General features: G+C 56.5%; 2 protein-coding genes across 5 annotated transcripts in view; one reads left to right on the forward strand and one right to left on the reverse strand.

Annotated features, from left to right (window-relative positions):
* The window catches only part of NEK6 (NIMA related kinase 6), an 85000-nt gene extending 71891 nt beyond the window's left edge, over positions 1–13109 (forward strand). For all 4 annotated transcript variants that reach the window (XM_070596135.1, XM_070596139.1, XM_070596137.1 and 1 more), the window contains 3 exons: positions 2004–2098; positions 8212–8325; positions 11539–13109. In XM_070596135.1, the coding sequence (XP_070452236.1) occupies positions 2004–2098; positions 8212–8325; positions 11539–11649 (320 nt within the window). In that variant the 3' untranslated portion in view covers positions 11650–13109. The remainder of the gene's footprint in view (positions 1–2003; positions 2099–8211; positions 8326–11538) is intronic.
* Positions 13110–14156: 1047 nt separating this feature from the next.
* PSMB7 (proteasome 20S subunit beta 7) overlaps positions 14157–16705 on the reverse strand; it is a 56376-nt gene continuing 53827 nt past the window's right edge. Inside the window, exon 8 of the mRNA XM_008531420.2 lies at positions 14157–14385. Within this exon, the coding sequence (XP_008529642.1) occupies positions 14274–14385 (112 nt within the window). The 3' untranslated portion in view covers positions 14157–14273. The remainder of the gene's footprint in view (positions 14386–16705) is intronic.

The raw sequence follows: 16705 nt of genomic DNA on the forward strand, positions 1-16705 counted from the left end.
CTTTTCTTTTTAAAATAAGAGTGACATTAAATTGTAGCTGGGGTTTTGTGTTTTTTTAACACCCTCACCCACCCTGTGTTTGCCCAGAACGACTTTGGCCCATGAATTTCTGAAGTCCTGGCCCCTGCTCTGGGGCACCTGTTGCTTTCCGAGTCCAGCTCAGCAAGCGGCCTGTTCTCCTCCCAGGGCCCCGCGTGTGTCTGTGGTGCTGAGCGTCCCTCCTCCATAGCCGCATCCGCGCTGGACTCCAGCTCCCTCCGCAGACTCTGGTCAGAGCAGCAGCAGCCACTGTCGCGTTCACATGGTATCTCTAGTCCTCTGTATAGCAACCTTTAAAATCTGGTTCTAGAGCTTCCAGGACAATCATCCTCCAAAAGCACTGAGAGCAGAATCTCTGGTTACAAATCCAGATTCCTGGGCCCCACCTCTGCCCTGCCCAATCAACCCCTCTGCTGCAGCTTGCATGCCTCTGGTGATGGGAAGCTCACTCCCTCTCAGGAAATCCTCCCATCTTTGCACAGGTCCAGATCTTCGAAAGTGCGCATCCTCTGCCCAGAGACAGCCTTGCAGGCACTGGAAGGGCAGGGCACACCCTTCCACAGTTTCCTGAAAGTTGGCCTTTCCTGGGGGCAAGAAGAGGGACCACAAAAAGAATTCCCACCGTCCTTCAGCTTTTCTCTTGGCAGAAGAGCCCCACCCTCACCATTAAAAACCTCTTTTTCTGTTTTGCATTTTAATTGAGATGTGGTACGTACAGTAAAGGTCCCTTGAGACCCCTTCCTCATCACTACCCCCTCAGAGTAGTTTTGCCTGTTCTTGATGAAAATGGAATCAAATAGTGTGTGGTCTTGTGCCTGGCTGCTTTCCCTCAACTTTATGTCCATGAGATTGATCCGTTCTGTTGCGTGTACCTGAGGCTGGCTCTTTTTCATTGCAGTCTAGTATTCCATTGTGTGAATAGATCACATTATCGGTTTACCTACTCTACTGTTGATTGACATTTGTTTCCAGTCTCTGGCTGTTAGGACAAAGCCCTCTGCACATTCTCGACTGTGTCTTTTGATGGAAAGAAGCACTCGCTTCTCTCGGGCATGTGCTAGGAGTGGAGCTGCTGGGTGGCAGTGTCAGCAGTGTTCAGCTGTAGTCGATACTGCCGGACGATTTCCAAGGTGGCTGTACCATATTCCATCCCCATCAGCAGTGTGGAGGGTTTCGGTTGCTCCGCACATCACCCACCTTGGTGTCTGTCAGTCTTTTCAACTGTAACCTCCAGGTGGGTGGGGGTAGTGACTCGCTGTGCTTTCGTTTGTGTTGCCCCGATCAGTATGAGGAGAATCACATTGTTCCGTGTGCCTATCGGCCACTTGGGCATTCTCTTTTGTGAAGCACCCCTTCAGGTCTTCTGCTGATTTGAGCAAGGGGTGTGTTTGTCTTTTATTTACTGATTTATAGGCGTTTTTAAGTATATTCTATATAGGAGGCCATTGTTGGGTGTGTGTTGACGCTGTCTTCTCCCCGTCTGTGGCTCGCCCTCTAACTCTGGGAATGGTCCCTTGGTGAGCTGAAGTTCCCAATTTTAATGAAGTCCAAATTATCAATCCTTTCTTCTAGGATTAGTTTCTTTTCTGTCCTGGTTAAGAAATCTTGGCCAATCCCAAGTCTGATTTGCCGATCGGTGCTAGCCAAGGTGGGTGGCTAAGAGCTCAGTTTCTGGAGCCTGAAGATCTGGCTTTGAACCTCAGTCCTGCTGCTTTTCTGAGCCTCAGTTTCCCCATCTGTAAAGCGGGGATGCCTCCTCGTGGGACTGTTAGGAACACACGTGACGTGCTTGGTCAGCATTGACGGTGGCATTTGACAGAGGAGGCAACGGGAGAGGGGGAGGGGGCTGCCTAGGGTCTGATCGAGATGGAGGCAGGGTCTGTCCCCAGCCCCCACGCCCGCCCCTCCCCGACGCGTCCTGTCCCTGCACGGAGCGTAAGCCCCAACCCCTTGCTGTGTTTCAGTGGGGACGCCGTACTACATGTCACCGGAGAGGATCCATGAGAATGGCTACAACTTCAAATCCGACATCTGGTCTCTGGGCTGTTTGCTGTACGAGGTGAGCATCTGGCCCGCAGCTCCGTGGCCTGGGGTGGGTGTGTGGCGGGCTCCCAGCCCGGGCAGGGCTCCCCCACCAGCTCAGGGTGGGAACCCGGGCATGCGAGATGTCCTCTGCGGCGTCAGTACCATCAGGGCCCCATCCTTCACTGTGTGCCTGATTAGCAACGTCCGGCCGGAGGAGGTTGTTAGAGGGGCAGCCTGGGCAGTCTGGGTGCCGGCCCTGCCTCGGCTGCTCTGATCTGGGAAGGGAGCAGCCTGGAAGCCGACAGAGCCCCATGTCTGCTCGTGTGATGGAGGAGCACAGGCGGGGGTCTGGTTGCTCAGGGGACTGGTGCTTGCCCCACATCCCCAGCTGCCCCCGCCCAAGTTTCCATGGTAACCAGGTGGTTTTGTACACTGTCATTCCCTGTGGATCAGGCCCCATGCAGGTCCCTGGGGACAGGGAGCCAGCTCTGGCCCCTGACCCCGAAATGCTCCCCCATGAGGGGTGTCCACATCCTTCCAGGCCCAGCAACGTGGGTCTCACTAACGACCACCCCCGCTCCCCTGAGCCATGAAATGGAGCCGCCAGATGGCCATTTCCAGATCTGGTGGCCGGCTTGGACCAAGGGACAGGAACATTTCTGAGTCTCAGTAGGCTCAGAATATGAGACAGCATGAACAAATGGAAGCCCCCTCCCATTTTGGCCAGTTACCCCGGGGCCCCAGATAACTGGGGTCTGGGGAGCAGGAGCCACTCTTGGCCATGAAGCTGTGGCAGCTGCCAGTGGGAGGGAGGCCCGAGCCTTTGGTATCTCCGTGCTGGTGGCCACACCCTCCCACCACCCTGGCCCTGGACCAGTGCTTGGCGGCTCTGGGATTCCATCCATCTTGCTGATCCCCAGTCTCTCCATCTGTAAAATGGGCATAGTACCTGTCCTGCATTGTCACAATCCAGATAAACAAAATAACAGACACCAAAGGCTTTGAACAGCACCCTGCCCACCCCCAGGGCTGTGAGACAGCACGCACGGTCTTCATAACAGCCCCGGGACTGGGCCAGGGGGGACAGCAGCTGGCTCCCTGTGCTGGGCCAGGCCTCCTGCAGGAGAGCCAGCTCAGCCTTTGTCTCAGCTCCGAGAGGAGAGGCAGCAGCGCCAGCCCACGGTGCCCCCGCGGGGATCCCCAGCCAGGCGGCCCTCTGAGTCCTCAAGTGGGCACCCAAATGCATGTCTAACGAGGCAGCATCCGTGTTAGTGGCTCACCAGCATCCAGGCTCTGGCTCAGCCGAGTTGATTTATTTGTTGGCTGTGTGCAGGCCCACGTGGCTTGCAGCCAGCGGTGGGGGGGTGGGGGGGGGTTAGGGCATGCGCGTGTCGGCAGGGGAAAGTCAATGAAATCAATCAGTCCAGTCCCGTGGGCATTGACATCCTCGTGGACAGTGGCGCTGATCTAAACCCAGTGGCCCTGGGTCTCCCACACAAGAGGGCTCGCGTGGCTGACGTGGCCGGCCATGGCCAGCCCCTCCAAGGCTGACAGGCTTCAGGGGCTCTGCCCCAGGCTGCCACCCTTCTCCCTGTTCCTCCAGCCCTGCTGGGAAGCGGATGTTTTCCCAGCACGCAGGGAGGGAGAGGCATCCGAGCCCGGGGCCTGGTAATTGGAAGGAAACATCCCGCGGACACGGCTGGAGCTCCCACTACCCAGCCTGTGGTGTGTTGCGGGGGCCCAGCCTGAGAAGCTGTGACAGAGGCTCCCCCAGCCACATGCCCACCCACTCCGGACCCCATCTGAGCACGGCCCCCGTGGAGCACACCTGAGCTGGGGCAATCTGGGGCCCGAGGTGACAGCGGAGCCCGAGAAAACTGCCCCCGATGGGGACAGGCCTGCCCTTCCCCGAGCCCCAAGGTGGGGGGCAGTCTCAGAAGGCCCTCTGTTAGTTCCCTGTGGCAGCTGTAACTGAGTACCGCAGAGGTGATGGACTCATAGAACATAAAGTTATTCCTTCACCGTTCTGGAGGCCAGAAGTCCAAAATCAGTTTCACTGGTTCCAGGGAGTACCCATTCCCTTGCCTTTGCTGTGGAAAATGAAAGGCCGCCTACATTCCTTGGCTGGCGACCCCGTCCTCGTATTGCTCTGTCGACACACCTCCTTGCCCTTTCTGTAATCGTCTCCCTCTGCCTCCCTCTTAGAAGGATGCTCGTGGTTACCTTTCGGGCCCACCTGGATCACCTAGCACACTCTCCCACCTAGGGACTCTCAATTCAACCACGCCATATAAGGTAGCACAGTCACAGGCTCCCAGGATTGGGGCGTGGACATCTTTGGGGCCACTAATCAGCTCACCACACCCCCTTCACCCGGGCATCGCACTGTCCACCAAGGATGTCCTGAGGTCACCCTGAGCTCTGATGCTGACCCATGGATGGTGAGGAGCCGCCACAAAGCACTGCACCTGGCCAGTGCCCCTCGGGGGGTGCCCAGTGGGATCTGCCTTGAAGAGGTCAGCATCAGGAGAAACATGCCCAACAGCTGCCTCAGCAGCTGGGAACGGCACAGCCCTGGACGTTGGAGTGACTTACAAGAATCGCACCAGGCTGGTCCCAACTTCACGTTAGAAACTGAGGCTCAGAGAGGTGGAAAGACTTTCCAGCATCACACAGCAAGGAAGCGGCCAAGATGGGCCAGGACCTGGCCCAAAGCAGGGCGCGACGTGCCATCCTTCTGGAGCCAGGGCCTCTCCCTGCTCCCCGGCCACTGGGGTCGGCATGACTGTGGTAGAGAAAGACATGCGGCCTCTCCCCAGAGCCCGTGCGAGGGGAAGCAGGTCCTGTGGAGCCCCGAGCGACTTCAGCGGCCCTCCTCTGCTCCGGGAGCTCCAGCGGAGATGCACAAGCTAGCTCCTGTGGAGACCCAGTGCTTTGTTTTCGTTCCCCAGCGCGCCCCGTGGAGACGCCCAGCAGGCTGCCTGGGCTCTGCAGAATTTATTTATTTACGTGGGAGCTCAGCTCTGAGCATGGAGCTGAAGGGTGCTTGGTGGGGGGCCTTCTCACAGCTGCCTCCAGGGGCCCGTGTGGGACTGAGACCCAGCAAGAGAGCGGGCCAGGGAGACAGACCAGCGATCAGCCTCGCCTTGTACAGACCCCTGCACTGGAATCCTGGCTTGAGCCGAGCGGTGGGGAGGCCCCTGCCTTGTGGGGGAGCAGGGCTGCAGATTGCTCGGCGACTGGCCTCTGGGTCCAGCCTTCACTCCAGGACGTGCTTGGGAGATTCGGGGTGACGAGATGGGTGTCTGGGGCCCTGACAGGACGGGAGTCAGGCAGTCTCTGAAGTCGGATTCCCCTTCTCCCTCTGACATCTCAGATCACACACCAGCTTCTCGGCGCCCTCCAAGTGGGGGCAAGTGCCCACTCTCTCCCATTTCCCTGGCTACGTGTCATCCCAATAACGTCAGGGAGAAAAAGTTCAGCGTCTGCGGGGCAGCCGTGGCATTGGCGTTCTAACGAGGCAGCCAGCATCAGCGCCAAGCAGCACTTCCTCCTCTGCTGCCACCCGTCAGGGTGGGAGGTCCCGCTGGCCAGGGCAATCGCTCTGATCCCCGCGTCTGGAGGCGCCCCAGAGGTCCCTTCACAGCCCGATGTCCTGATCTGGGTGGCAGGCTCGTGGCCAGCAGCTGACAGGGAGCAGGCAGGACACCGCCACTGCTAGAATCTGCGTTTATGGATGGAGAAGCCCCGTGAGTAGGGGCGCCGAGCAGGCTCCTCGGGCATAGCCCGCTGCTGAGCCTGTTCAAGAAGCTTCTCTGAAACGGTGTGGGGAGGGTGTGGAAAGGAGGGAGAAATGATCTGAAGGCGATAGCGGATATGGGGCTCGCCCCTGCCTATTTCTGGGGCCCCTTTGGAATCCCGAACGGTAAGGTCTGTGCAGATCAGATCAGATCGGCTTGTTGAAAGGACCACCAGTCCCTCTCCCAGGTCCAACACGTGCAAAACCAGGGCCTGTGTTAGTGGGGCCAACATTTAAATGTCCTTTCTGCTCTGAACAGAGGCACTTTCCAGGAAAATCCATCTTAATCCTCCAGCCACAACTCGGAGGGCACCCAGATGACCCCGAGTGACCGCACTGGAGCTCAGCTGCTCTCTGCTGTGGCAACAGATGGCCTTTTGAAACTGCCCAATTAACCCTTTGCGCCCAAGATTCTCATGCTAATTTTTGGAAACACATCACCCAAGCAATGCCGTTTTGCACACTCAGCTCCCGGTGAGGCTGGTGGATCCCACAGTGGCGGGGCCCCTGCGTACTCATCCTGCCCTACCAAGTGCACAGCCACTGCCCGCAGCCATCCCGCAAGGGGGTTGTCACAGTCCAGACGGGTTCCTAGCCGTCCTCAGAGGGGCCGGAGCCCCTGGTGGAGGGAGGAGAGAGGGGAGGCTGGCCCATAAACGCCCACCCCAAAGTGTTTGGCACAGCCAGCCCCTGGGCCCACAAGGTGCCACCCTGGCCAGACTCGGGACCTGGGTCAGAGGAAGCCCCACCATCTCTGGCCACACGCTGCCACCTCCCCAATGGGCATTTATAAACCCAAGGACACTGCCTGGGCTCCGAAGCCCCTGGGCCCTTCTGGAGGCAGGCCCTGCTCTTAGGGCCACCAGACCTGTTCACGGGGGTGAGCAGAGGACGGGGCAGACCGGGAAACTAAAGCCAAGGGGCGCCCCCAAGCCCAGCTACCACGGGCGCCTCCTGCCCTGAGATAGGGCACGCTGCCCCCCGGGGCCTGAGGACAAGTGAGGGTTTCCCAGGCGTCCCGGTGCCCCGTCACAGCCAGAGCCCAGGAGCCCTCGGCTGGGCAGTCAGTGCAGAGGGGCCTTGGCTCCTCGGAGGGAACCAGGGCCGAGTGGCCCGGCGGCACAGTCGCCCGATGGCACGCCACTGGCAGGAGGCGTCAGGCCGCCCTGGTGGCAGGCGGTGAGTGGGAGGGACGAGAAGCACTCGAGGCTCAGCAGGGATCAATCGACTCAGGGGGCTGCCTCTCGGAGCCCCCACAGCACCTGGCGCCCCCTTCTTGGAAGGCACCCCAGTAGTGCTCCAACTTAGAGGGAGTCCAAGTGCCCTCCAGAAGTGGGAGGCCTGGTAGATCCCCAACCGGGTGAGAAGCTCCGGGGCCGTCAGCGCCCAGGAACCAGCCAGCCTTCAGTGGAGCCGGGTGCCGCCAGCCTCCTCTGAGCCAGTGGCGGCTCAGCTTGTGGGGCCTCCTCCCGTGCCAGCCAAGCCTCACCAGGGCCCTGCAGGGGGAGCCTCTTCCCAGTGTACAGACACCCAGCGAGCAGGGGCAGAGCTGGCATTCGGGGAGCTGTGTCTGGCCGCAGGGCCACGCACCGGCTTCCCTTCCACCTGGGGCTTCCGTGAAGCAGAGGGTCCCAGGCCTTGTGTCCAGGGCAGGCATCCGGCCGCCTTCCTCATCCTGCCTGCCCTCCCTGAGGGTGTCTGGGCATCCAGCTTCCACAGACAGCGCCAGCCACTGCCCCGACCTCCAGGCCCCCAGACAGCAGCTCTGTAACAGGCTGGCGGAAACAGCCAGAACGAAAGCCCTAAATGAAATGCCTAACCGCCCCCCCGTCCCCCCCCCGCCCCGCTCCCAAAATGTTAGTCCTTAGCTAAGTAATTTCCTAAAGGTATTTCTTAAATAGACATCCTCCCACGTGTGTCTTTGGAATTGGTTTTTAGAAATATAAGATGGTGCACCAGAGAGACGCTGCTGGGCCCAGGCCCCAATCCCAGAGCAGAGCCTGTGTCCCCACCTGCTATGTGCACACGACCAGAATTGGTCCTTGAGAGCCGAAGCGTGAGGCGGGGTGCATGCCGGCACGTGGCTGGCCCTCAGTATTCAGCTGCCCCTTCCTTACGGCCTCTAAAGTTTTGTCAACTGAAACCCTTGTCCTGTTTAATCTGCTTATATAACCAGAATCCGTTAAAACTGCCACTTTCTGTGGAATCCCAGCTTCCGCAGGGTTTGGGGGAGTCCTGCTGGACAGCTGCTGCCTGAGGACCAGAGAAGGACCACAGCCAGCCCGGAGTGGTCCCTCCTGCCCCCGGACCTCCAGGCTGAACGCTCCTCTCTCCCGTTGCCCCTGCAGATGGCAGCTCTCCAGAGCCCCTTCTATGGGGATAAAATGAACCTCTTCTCCCTCTGCCAGAAGATCGAGCAATGTGATTACCCGCCGCTCCCTGGAGAACATTACTCTGAGAAGGTGAGTTGCTGCCCGGGGCCAGGCCTGGTACGACCGGACGGCCATCAGTGGCTCGCGAGGAGGGGCAGTCCCAAATAGCACGGCTCTGGGGTTGAGCTGGGGTTCACTTGACAGGGTGGAGAAGGGAAGATTTCTGGGAAAGTGACTCAGAGGGGGAAAAAATAGATTAATTTTACCGAAGAGGTTTCACGGACACCAGTGCGGGCCCCCGACAGCAGTGCTGTAGCCCCCCCGCTGGCACAGAGCGGCGGGAGCTGGCTGAGGCGGCCCCTGTCGCCACACTTCTGCCCGTTTGGCTCCCAACCCGGTGCTTGAGTGTGAGGCTCGCTGCTGCGGGTCCCGGAGACGGGCTCTGTGTGGTGTCAGACAACAGGAACCAGACGCGGAGGCAGGAGGTGGCAGGGCCTTGGCCAGCCCCATACCACCGTTGGCTGCCGCTCTGCTCCCATGACAGGAAACCAGGCAAGCAGACTGGTCTCCTTGCTGTCACAGACCTAAGTCACACCTTTTGGGGTTTTTTTTTTTTCTTTTCTGCTTTATTTCCCAAACCCCCCTGGTACATAGTTGTATATCTTAGTTGCAGGTCTTTCTAGTTGTGGGAGTTTGGGTTTTTATTTTCAGTGTTTCATACTGGCTGCAGGGGCTCTGGACACAGACTCTGACAGGTCTGGCATCGGGTGCTCCAGGTTCTAGCTGTGTGTGGGCATCATCTTCCTCAGTTCCATTATCTTGAAAACAGGGCTAATACTTCACCTTCGTGGATAAAACGTGAGGATGAAATGACAGGTCTACAGCACAGCATGGCTAAGGATGTAGACAGATGCATGGGTTTACACTCTCCCTTCACTGCTCTTGGACGAGTCACTGAACTTTTCTGAGCCTCAGTTTCCTCATCTGTAAAGTGGGGATAATCCTAGAATTTACCTCCCAGGGTGCGTGTAAGGGTTAAGGTGATGCACGTGACATGCTCAGTCCAGCACCTGACTGACATTGACCCCAGCATCATCAGAAGTAGCCGCTGGAGGAAACACAGCGCCTGGCTCAGAGTAAATGATACAAAGGGTCACCTTCTGTTCCAGGTTAATGCTGGCAGGCGTGAAGGGGAGTCTGAGACCTCCCTGGGCCTCACGATGATGACAGCCTCATTTATGACCCACTGTGTAGAATCCTGCCCCCAGCCCATTTCACCTCCGAGGAAACTGAGACGCAGACAGGTTAAATAGCTTGCCCAAGGTCACATAACTTGCAAGTGGTGAAGGCGGGATTTGAACCCCGAGGACCCTGCACCTGGCCATGCGCCAGCCTGTTTCTTGCTGGCACACCTCTCAGTAGTCGATTGTCCAGTGGGGCTGAGGTGCCTCTGTGCCCCTCACTGCCCTCCCAGTCCTGAAGGCCTTGGGGGAAGCGGCCCTTGTCTGCCAGGGGCCGGAGCCTGGGCAGGCCAAGCCGCAGAGACCAGGTGTGCCAGTGTGCTCTCACCCTGTGTCCAGGCAGGCCGACCAGTAGGGCCACTGGCCACCCTCCTCCTGGCAGCCTTTGTGCTCAATGCCACGCTCGCTGGCTCTGCAGCCTCCCAGGGGACGCAGGGTGAGGGGCAGGGGCACGCGGCCCCGTGGAGTTGCTCAGTGCGCGCTCTCGTGGCTGTTGCTCTAGTGGCTTACAGGGTTCTACTACGTACCTTTGGAGGAGGTACTCATGCTCTGGAGGGGGAGTTGGCAGAAAAGGAAAACCTAGTTAATAACTAGTTTTTAAAACTAGTTACCAAGTTAATAGTTGCATTTGGTTTTTCTTTTCTGACCTTTTGTTTAAATTTGGACTTCAGAAGCAAGAAGCTTGAAGCCATGCAACTTGGAGTACATCACAGCTTCCCTGTGCCTCAGTTTCCCACTATAAATGGGAACCATAATCCAGTCAGTCGCTCCGCATTCGTGAACCTACACCCCAGAGCACCCGGCGCTCACCAGTTACGGGCCCTTTCTAGGTCGTGTGTCTGGGAACAAGGTGCTTCCTAGCTTTTTTACCTAACTTTTGAAGTTATACCACTTCCTAGAGATGAAAATAAGACACTGTACTATTTTCGTTTCTCTTGATTTCTGAAATTTTCAAACATGGTCTACTCACAAGAGCAGTGGGGTCACAAAGACTTCACCTTAATCTGGGTTTGAGTCCTTTAACCTGTCAGAGGCCAATCACAGCTGCCCTCCCCTGAATACTGTTAGGAATAAGGGTCTGAAGGTATTGTGTCCTCACGGGCAACCTCAGACTCCGGGAGCGTCCCAGCAGGCCAGCGGCTCACCCACATCTGCCAGGGGCTTCCGGGGTTTATGATGCAGTGGAATCCCCAGGTGGCACCCAAGTTGGAGGGGATGCTCAAAATGTCCCACCTGGAGGAAGCCCTTGTTTGCAGCCTGACAGACCCCAGGAGTGACTGTGTGTACAGTAACCCAGGGCCTCCACATGACCTTCCAGCATCCAGCATCAGAGTCCCTGAGCTTGGCCACTGAGTCCCCGTGAGCCCCTCTTCGGGTGCAGCCCTCTCCCCCGCTGCTGCCCAACCTGACCCCACAGGGCCAGCCAGCCCCTCCAGCAGCCGGTATTTAAATGAAAACACAGCAGCGAGCCCAGTGATGCAAGTTAAGATGTAGGCTTTTTAAGGTCATTATTTTAATTACCGTTAAAATAATTGGCACTCTGGCTATCAGAAGGGAGGCGATCAGAGGCTCAAGGTGCCCCTCCCCCACCCTGAGGTGGGCGCAGCCTTCGGTGTCTGTGTAATTAAAAGCTCCGTCTTTCATGAGCACAATCAAGAGGCCAGGGGGTGGGCAGGCTGCAGCCCTGCTGCATGTTAATGCATTTATTATGATCAATAAGCCCTTGCCTTGAGTTTTGTCCTCTGGTTTGGGTATCTGCATGACTGACAGCAGACACACACACACACACAGACACACACACTTGCCCAGTAGTGTGGACAGTTCAAAATTATTTGGAGTCAACCACTCTGAGGGTCTCAAAGCACGGCCGTTGGGGCCAGACAACTAGGATTGGCGCTGGCTCTCCCTGGTGGCCGTGTGAGCAGGCCCCGCGACTCACCCCTCTGAGCGTCCTTCCTCACCTGCTCGCTGTGCGGGCTAAATGAGTCAGTGCAGAAGGGCTGGGGACGAGCCTCCGCAAGGCCGCTTTCTTGGGAGTAACACCACCGTTCTCTCCCCGCAGTTACGAGAACTGGTCAGTATGTGCATCCACCCCGACCCCAACCAGAGACCTGACATCGGCTACGTGCACCAGGTGGCCAAACAGATGCACGGGTGGACTTCAAGCACCTGAAGGCGGACACAGCGTGCCTTCCCAGAGCCAGCAACCACTTTGCCTTACCTGAGTCTTCTCTCCAAAGTGGCCACCTGGTCGCCTAGATCAACTAAGACACGAGGGTTCAGCAGGTGCCCCAAAGGGGGCCGGGCTTTGCAGCAGACGCTGAATGCAGAGCAGCTGGGGGGAGGGGCACTGGTCACCTGCGACCAGTGGGCAAATTGCAAAGTCCTTTCTTTAACGGTTGTGGACAGTCTCAGCTGGGTTGTTAACAAGGTGGGTGGCTCAGCGAGCCACGGGTGCACCCCTTGTATCTGGATTGTAATGTGAATCTTTAGGGTAATTCCTTCAGTGACCTGTCGAGTCTATACCACCAGAACTGCAGGCGGCTGTGTGATGCGTAGAGAGCCTTTGAAAACGGTTAGGAACAAGTTCAGTTTAGCTCTTAGACTCTGTTCAAACAATCAAGCCGTGTGCTTAATTTACTCTGTTGTAAAGGGAAAAGTGGAAATAATTTTTTTAAGTAGAGCGCAGATTTTCCTAATATTTTTATCTACGTTTATAACTTGATGAATGACGAGGAGGAGAGCCCAGCGTCTGGCATGGAGCTTCAGAAGGCAAACAGTATTTGAAAGCTCAGCCGTCTTCTCTGAACCCCTGCTACGGACCAGGCCTTCCCTCACCTGCCTGAATGCTGGCAGTTCACCCAACACCCAGTGTTAAGCGTTTTCCTCTGTGGGAAGGAGGCATGGGATATGGAAAATATAAATGTACAGTATGCCCTCAGGCTGTTCTCTGTTCAAGTTCTGGTTCTGCAACTTCCTAGCATGACCTTGGGCAAGTTTCTTAGCCTCTCTGAGCCTTAGTTTCCTCATCTATAAAGTGGGATTCATAATATCTGCCTTCAGGGTCGCTGACAGATTTTGAAATAAAACATGCACGTTATCTAGCACATTGCAGACGATCCGCAAAGGCTGCCACTCAGCCCTTCCCAAAACTGAGGTCCACGGACCGCGCAAGTCAAGAATTAATGTACGACTGTACCATGTGTAGGAAGCCAGAAGTGTGCTCATTTATTTCTTGTTCCCAAATAGGATTAACTGTGAAGACTAATTTATAAATGTGAACTTAAGGGAAACTCAAGCTCTGAAGGAAATAGTTTGAATTTTTGTTTTTATACTCAAGTTAATCCTCAAATGGTCTAAGTTGTCATCCACTGACTTGGTGACAGTTCAGCCCTCCAGACAGAGCACACGCCCGCCCGCTCTGCTGGTGTCCTGGTCAGGTGCTCTGAGTGCGGCCACCTCGCTGACCAGGCCTCCCTGGGGATAAAGGCCTGGGGCTGGGCCACTGCCCCATTTCCATGTGTGAACTCTGTTCTACTGTAACACTGTCGGGTTTGAGAGATTTTCTTCAGATGCAACCTTTGCTTTGTACTTGTTCTCCGTGTTTGAAATAAAATGGGGTAAGAGGGGTTACTTCTGTGAATGAGTATGATTCATGGATAGTTTTAAAACAGCTTCACACTGCAGCACAATTTCTTCAGATGCCTTTAAAAACAATTTCTCAGGCCCCAGACATTCTGAGTAATCCCGGAATTTTTTAAGCTCCCCAGATAATTTTGATAATTGTCAGCCAAGTCGCTGCCCTAAGTAATTCCATTGTTCTCCCTACCCGACTCCTGGCAGTTTTAACAAGGGAAGCGGGCCCAAGAGTGGGTTCTCTCTGGAGACCGTGGTGCTGGGCCTCTTTCTCAAGTCCCCCAGCCGCGCTTTCTCTGGGAGGGAGTCAAGGCCCTGTCTCCTGCCTAGCACTTACCACTGAAAGTTTTCCTGATCCCAGACAGGTTTTTTGCAAACATTCTGCTTACAACTCTCAGAGCCCCTACTCTGTCTCCCTTGGCAGAATCAGCCTCGGACACAGACGAACTTGCTTTCTGCGTGCTAGCCACTTTCAACTGCATGGGAATAATTCTGCCTACCAGGACTCTCTGGAGACATACAGTGTCAACCATGCACCAGGCCTGAGTGTTGTGAAATGATCATATCCTAATTATTACAAACAGTAAGCCCCAAAGCATTCCTTTGACGTCCATGAAACTGGCCAGACTGGAGTTCACCCAGTTTCATGCAGCTATGGCCAAGCAAACTATCCACCTTCCTGCTTTTTCTTGGTACTTAGAACTGATCATATCTATTTCTTTCCTACGTGGCTGCTGGGGCAAAAGGCTGGGCTGTACTCATCCTGATAAAAAACAGAACCTGGGACCACCCGGAACAAAGAGAAAAGTCAGTCAGCACAAGGGGTGGGCAGCAAAGTTCCTCTCAAGAATCAGAGAAGCCCACCTGACCTCCAGCAGCAGATGAGGCCTCGTCTGTCTCCTGGAGGGTGACCTTGCTCGTACTCCCACCTGAAGGCAGACTGGCACTCGGGGAGGGATTAACATCTTGAAGGGGAGGCCAGGGCGATGCACCTTAGTGGCCAAAAATAAAAACCACACGGCCTCCAGACCTCAGCCACTCGACTGGTTTTCATTTTTTATTGGGTTTCATTCAGCAAACACTGGCCGAATGAATGTCTTACAGGGGAGCCTCCACTGCCCCCAGTCTTCCAGAGCCGTAAGCACCATCCACTGACTCCATTCAGGAAGTGTCCATCGTCTGGACTGTTTCTTCCAGCACCTCAATGTCGAGGGCAGTGACTTTCTCAGTGAGGACGGCTGTGGTCCCTTTCTCACACCTGTATCGGCCAAACCTATTGAGAGAACAACAAAAGCAGAGTTAGGATCCCCTTGAGGGGCCCGCCGGAGGGCTGGAGAGAAGGATAAGCACCAGGCGAGGCAGCGAGCAGGCCTGAACCCCTCCTGCCTCTCCTGAGCCCCAGCTCTGCACCCCCAAGGCTCTCTTCGTCCACTCTCATGCTACGAACGGGCCCCTGGTAGACATGCCGCACGTTAGCAAAGATCACAGAGGGCGCCTGGCACCCAGGGGGCCCTCAATTTCCTTCCCCACCTCACCACCCCCAGAAGGCGCTGGAACCATTTGGTCATTTGCCTTCAAGCTTCAGCATCGCGACAGCGCCTTTCAGGAACCAGCAGGAAGCGAATCCTTTCATTACGGTGCTGTCGTCACCCTTCTCTCGTGCAGCAACAAGGATGACCTGTTACCTTAAACGCTTTAAAAATACTTGGAAGCATAAACAGTATAAAAATGGCGCACGGCCAGACTCTGGGCTCGTCACTTTAGACCATACTCTGGAGACTCCAGAAGGGAGAGTTACCTGTCCCCTGCAAGGACACAGGGGACCGCCACTAGGACACACCCGACACTTTCCGTCTTGGCGTGAATCTGACGGAGGCCTCCCTGAGCACAAGGCAGTCTGTAAGACACAGATTTGAACTGCGAATTCTCGCAGTGGGGCCAGGAATTGCGATACTGTCCAACAGCAGCACAGATCCAGCTGTTCCTCTGCTCTGTCCCCAGCTGGGACGTTCTCTCTGTCAACCTGGCATGGACTAACAGAAGGCTGCTGGCTCTGCCATGACCACGTGCTCCTGGAAAACCCGTCCTCTCAAATGGGCACTCACGCTCAGAGGGAGCAGGAGGCAGAAAAGAGGGTGACGTAAGAGAGCTCAGTGTAAACTCAGGCCAGCGCGGCCAAGGAAGGACAGCTGGGCTTCACTTCCGCTCACCCTGCCCGTCCCCTCACACTCTCTTCCAGGATCTGAGCAGGAGCACATTTTAAGATGTGCCCTGCCCCTCCCCTGCTGGTGTGGAGATGTGGCTCCTTCCCCCAGAAGGGAGCCCTGGCAGCTTGTTGTCCTGGAGCCAGAGCCCCACGTGGCTCCTGTGTGCCTGACCCCTCTCAGCGGCAATGTCCACGGGAGGCCTGGACACCCAGGAGCTGCCTCACCATCCTGGGTCGCAGCGCTGGGTTTCAGCAGCACGCAGGGCGGGCTTCTGCCTTAACCCACGGTGGACTGCAAACAGGGTGGGGATGGCCGAGAGCAGAGGAGACTGTGTGCACGTGGAAGGTCAGGTCCACACCAGGACTGGGCACAGGACGCCTGCCCAGGCCTAAGGCTCTGCCCCCACCCTGACTGTCCACTCTGGGAAGGCTCTCCTAACCCAGGCAGTGCCCCCATCAGCACCCACTGGCAAAAAGATAGTGAGATTCCTGAGTGTGCACTATTGCTGCAGTGCTGCCACCTGGCACCTGCTGCAGAGCCCAGGCGCTGCGGGGGAGCAGCTCCGCACGGAGGCGGGGAACTGACACCTGCCCTGCGCCCAGCCCCTGCAGGCCACCTCACTGCATCTTCACAGGTAACCAACGGGGCCGTTTTGTTTCTGTCCTCGTGCACACACGGCCTCCTCTACAGGTGAGTGACCTATGGCCCAGGGAAGTAAGATGTGCCACTGGTGCACGCCTGTTTGGACAAGGACTCCTGCGCTGAGCACTGGTCCCTTGTTCAACCACAAATACTACTTGTCAGTGACTCAAACGTGGCTTCCAGAATCCTCACCCAGGACATGGGTTAGTCTGGACAGAGTGTAAACACCTCCCCCCAAACTCTTTCACCATGGACTTGCTCAGGTCCTGCAGCATCTTGCAAGTACCAGGCGACATGGGCCATGCAGTGGTCCTCGGCTCCCACCATCAGGGAGCTCAGCAAAGAGCTAAGCCTGCTCCCCAACACGGCTCTCGGCCCGAAAGGTGGTATCCCTTCCTGCTAAAGGCCACATAAATTCCGTGGGGCCATTAGAGATCACCTAGTCTAGCTCCATCATTTCACAGACAGGGAGACTGACTTGCCCAAGGTCACCACGCCAGGCAATGGCATTTCCCCAACCCCTGAGCCAGAGCTCTTTGCTGCTGTGCTGCCCCACCCTGTGGAGAGAACAGTGAGTTTCCACCATGCTGAGCACACACTGCAACGATTACCTGCTGGTTCTCAATGTTCTATCCTTTCCTTGTGAATTACTCCCCATTTGGAAATGAGCACATGTAGTGGGGTGAAGCAAGCATTCCAGAAGGTGAGGTGCTTGCTATCCTCTGGCCTAGCTGTGGGGCTGAA

Source organism: Equus przewalskii, chromosome 26 (assembly GCF_037783145.1).
Source record: "Equus przewalskii isolate Varuska chromosome 26, EquPr2, whole genome shotgun sequence".
Taxonomy (NCBI): domain Eukaryota; kingdom Metazoa; phylum Chordata; class Mammalia; order Perissodactyla; family Equidae; genus Equus; species Equus przewalskii.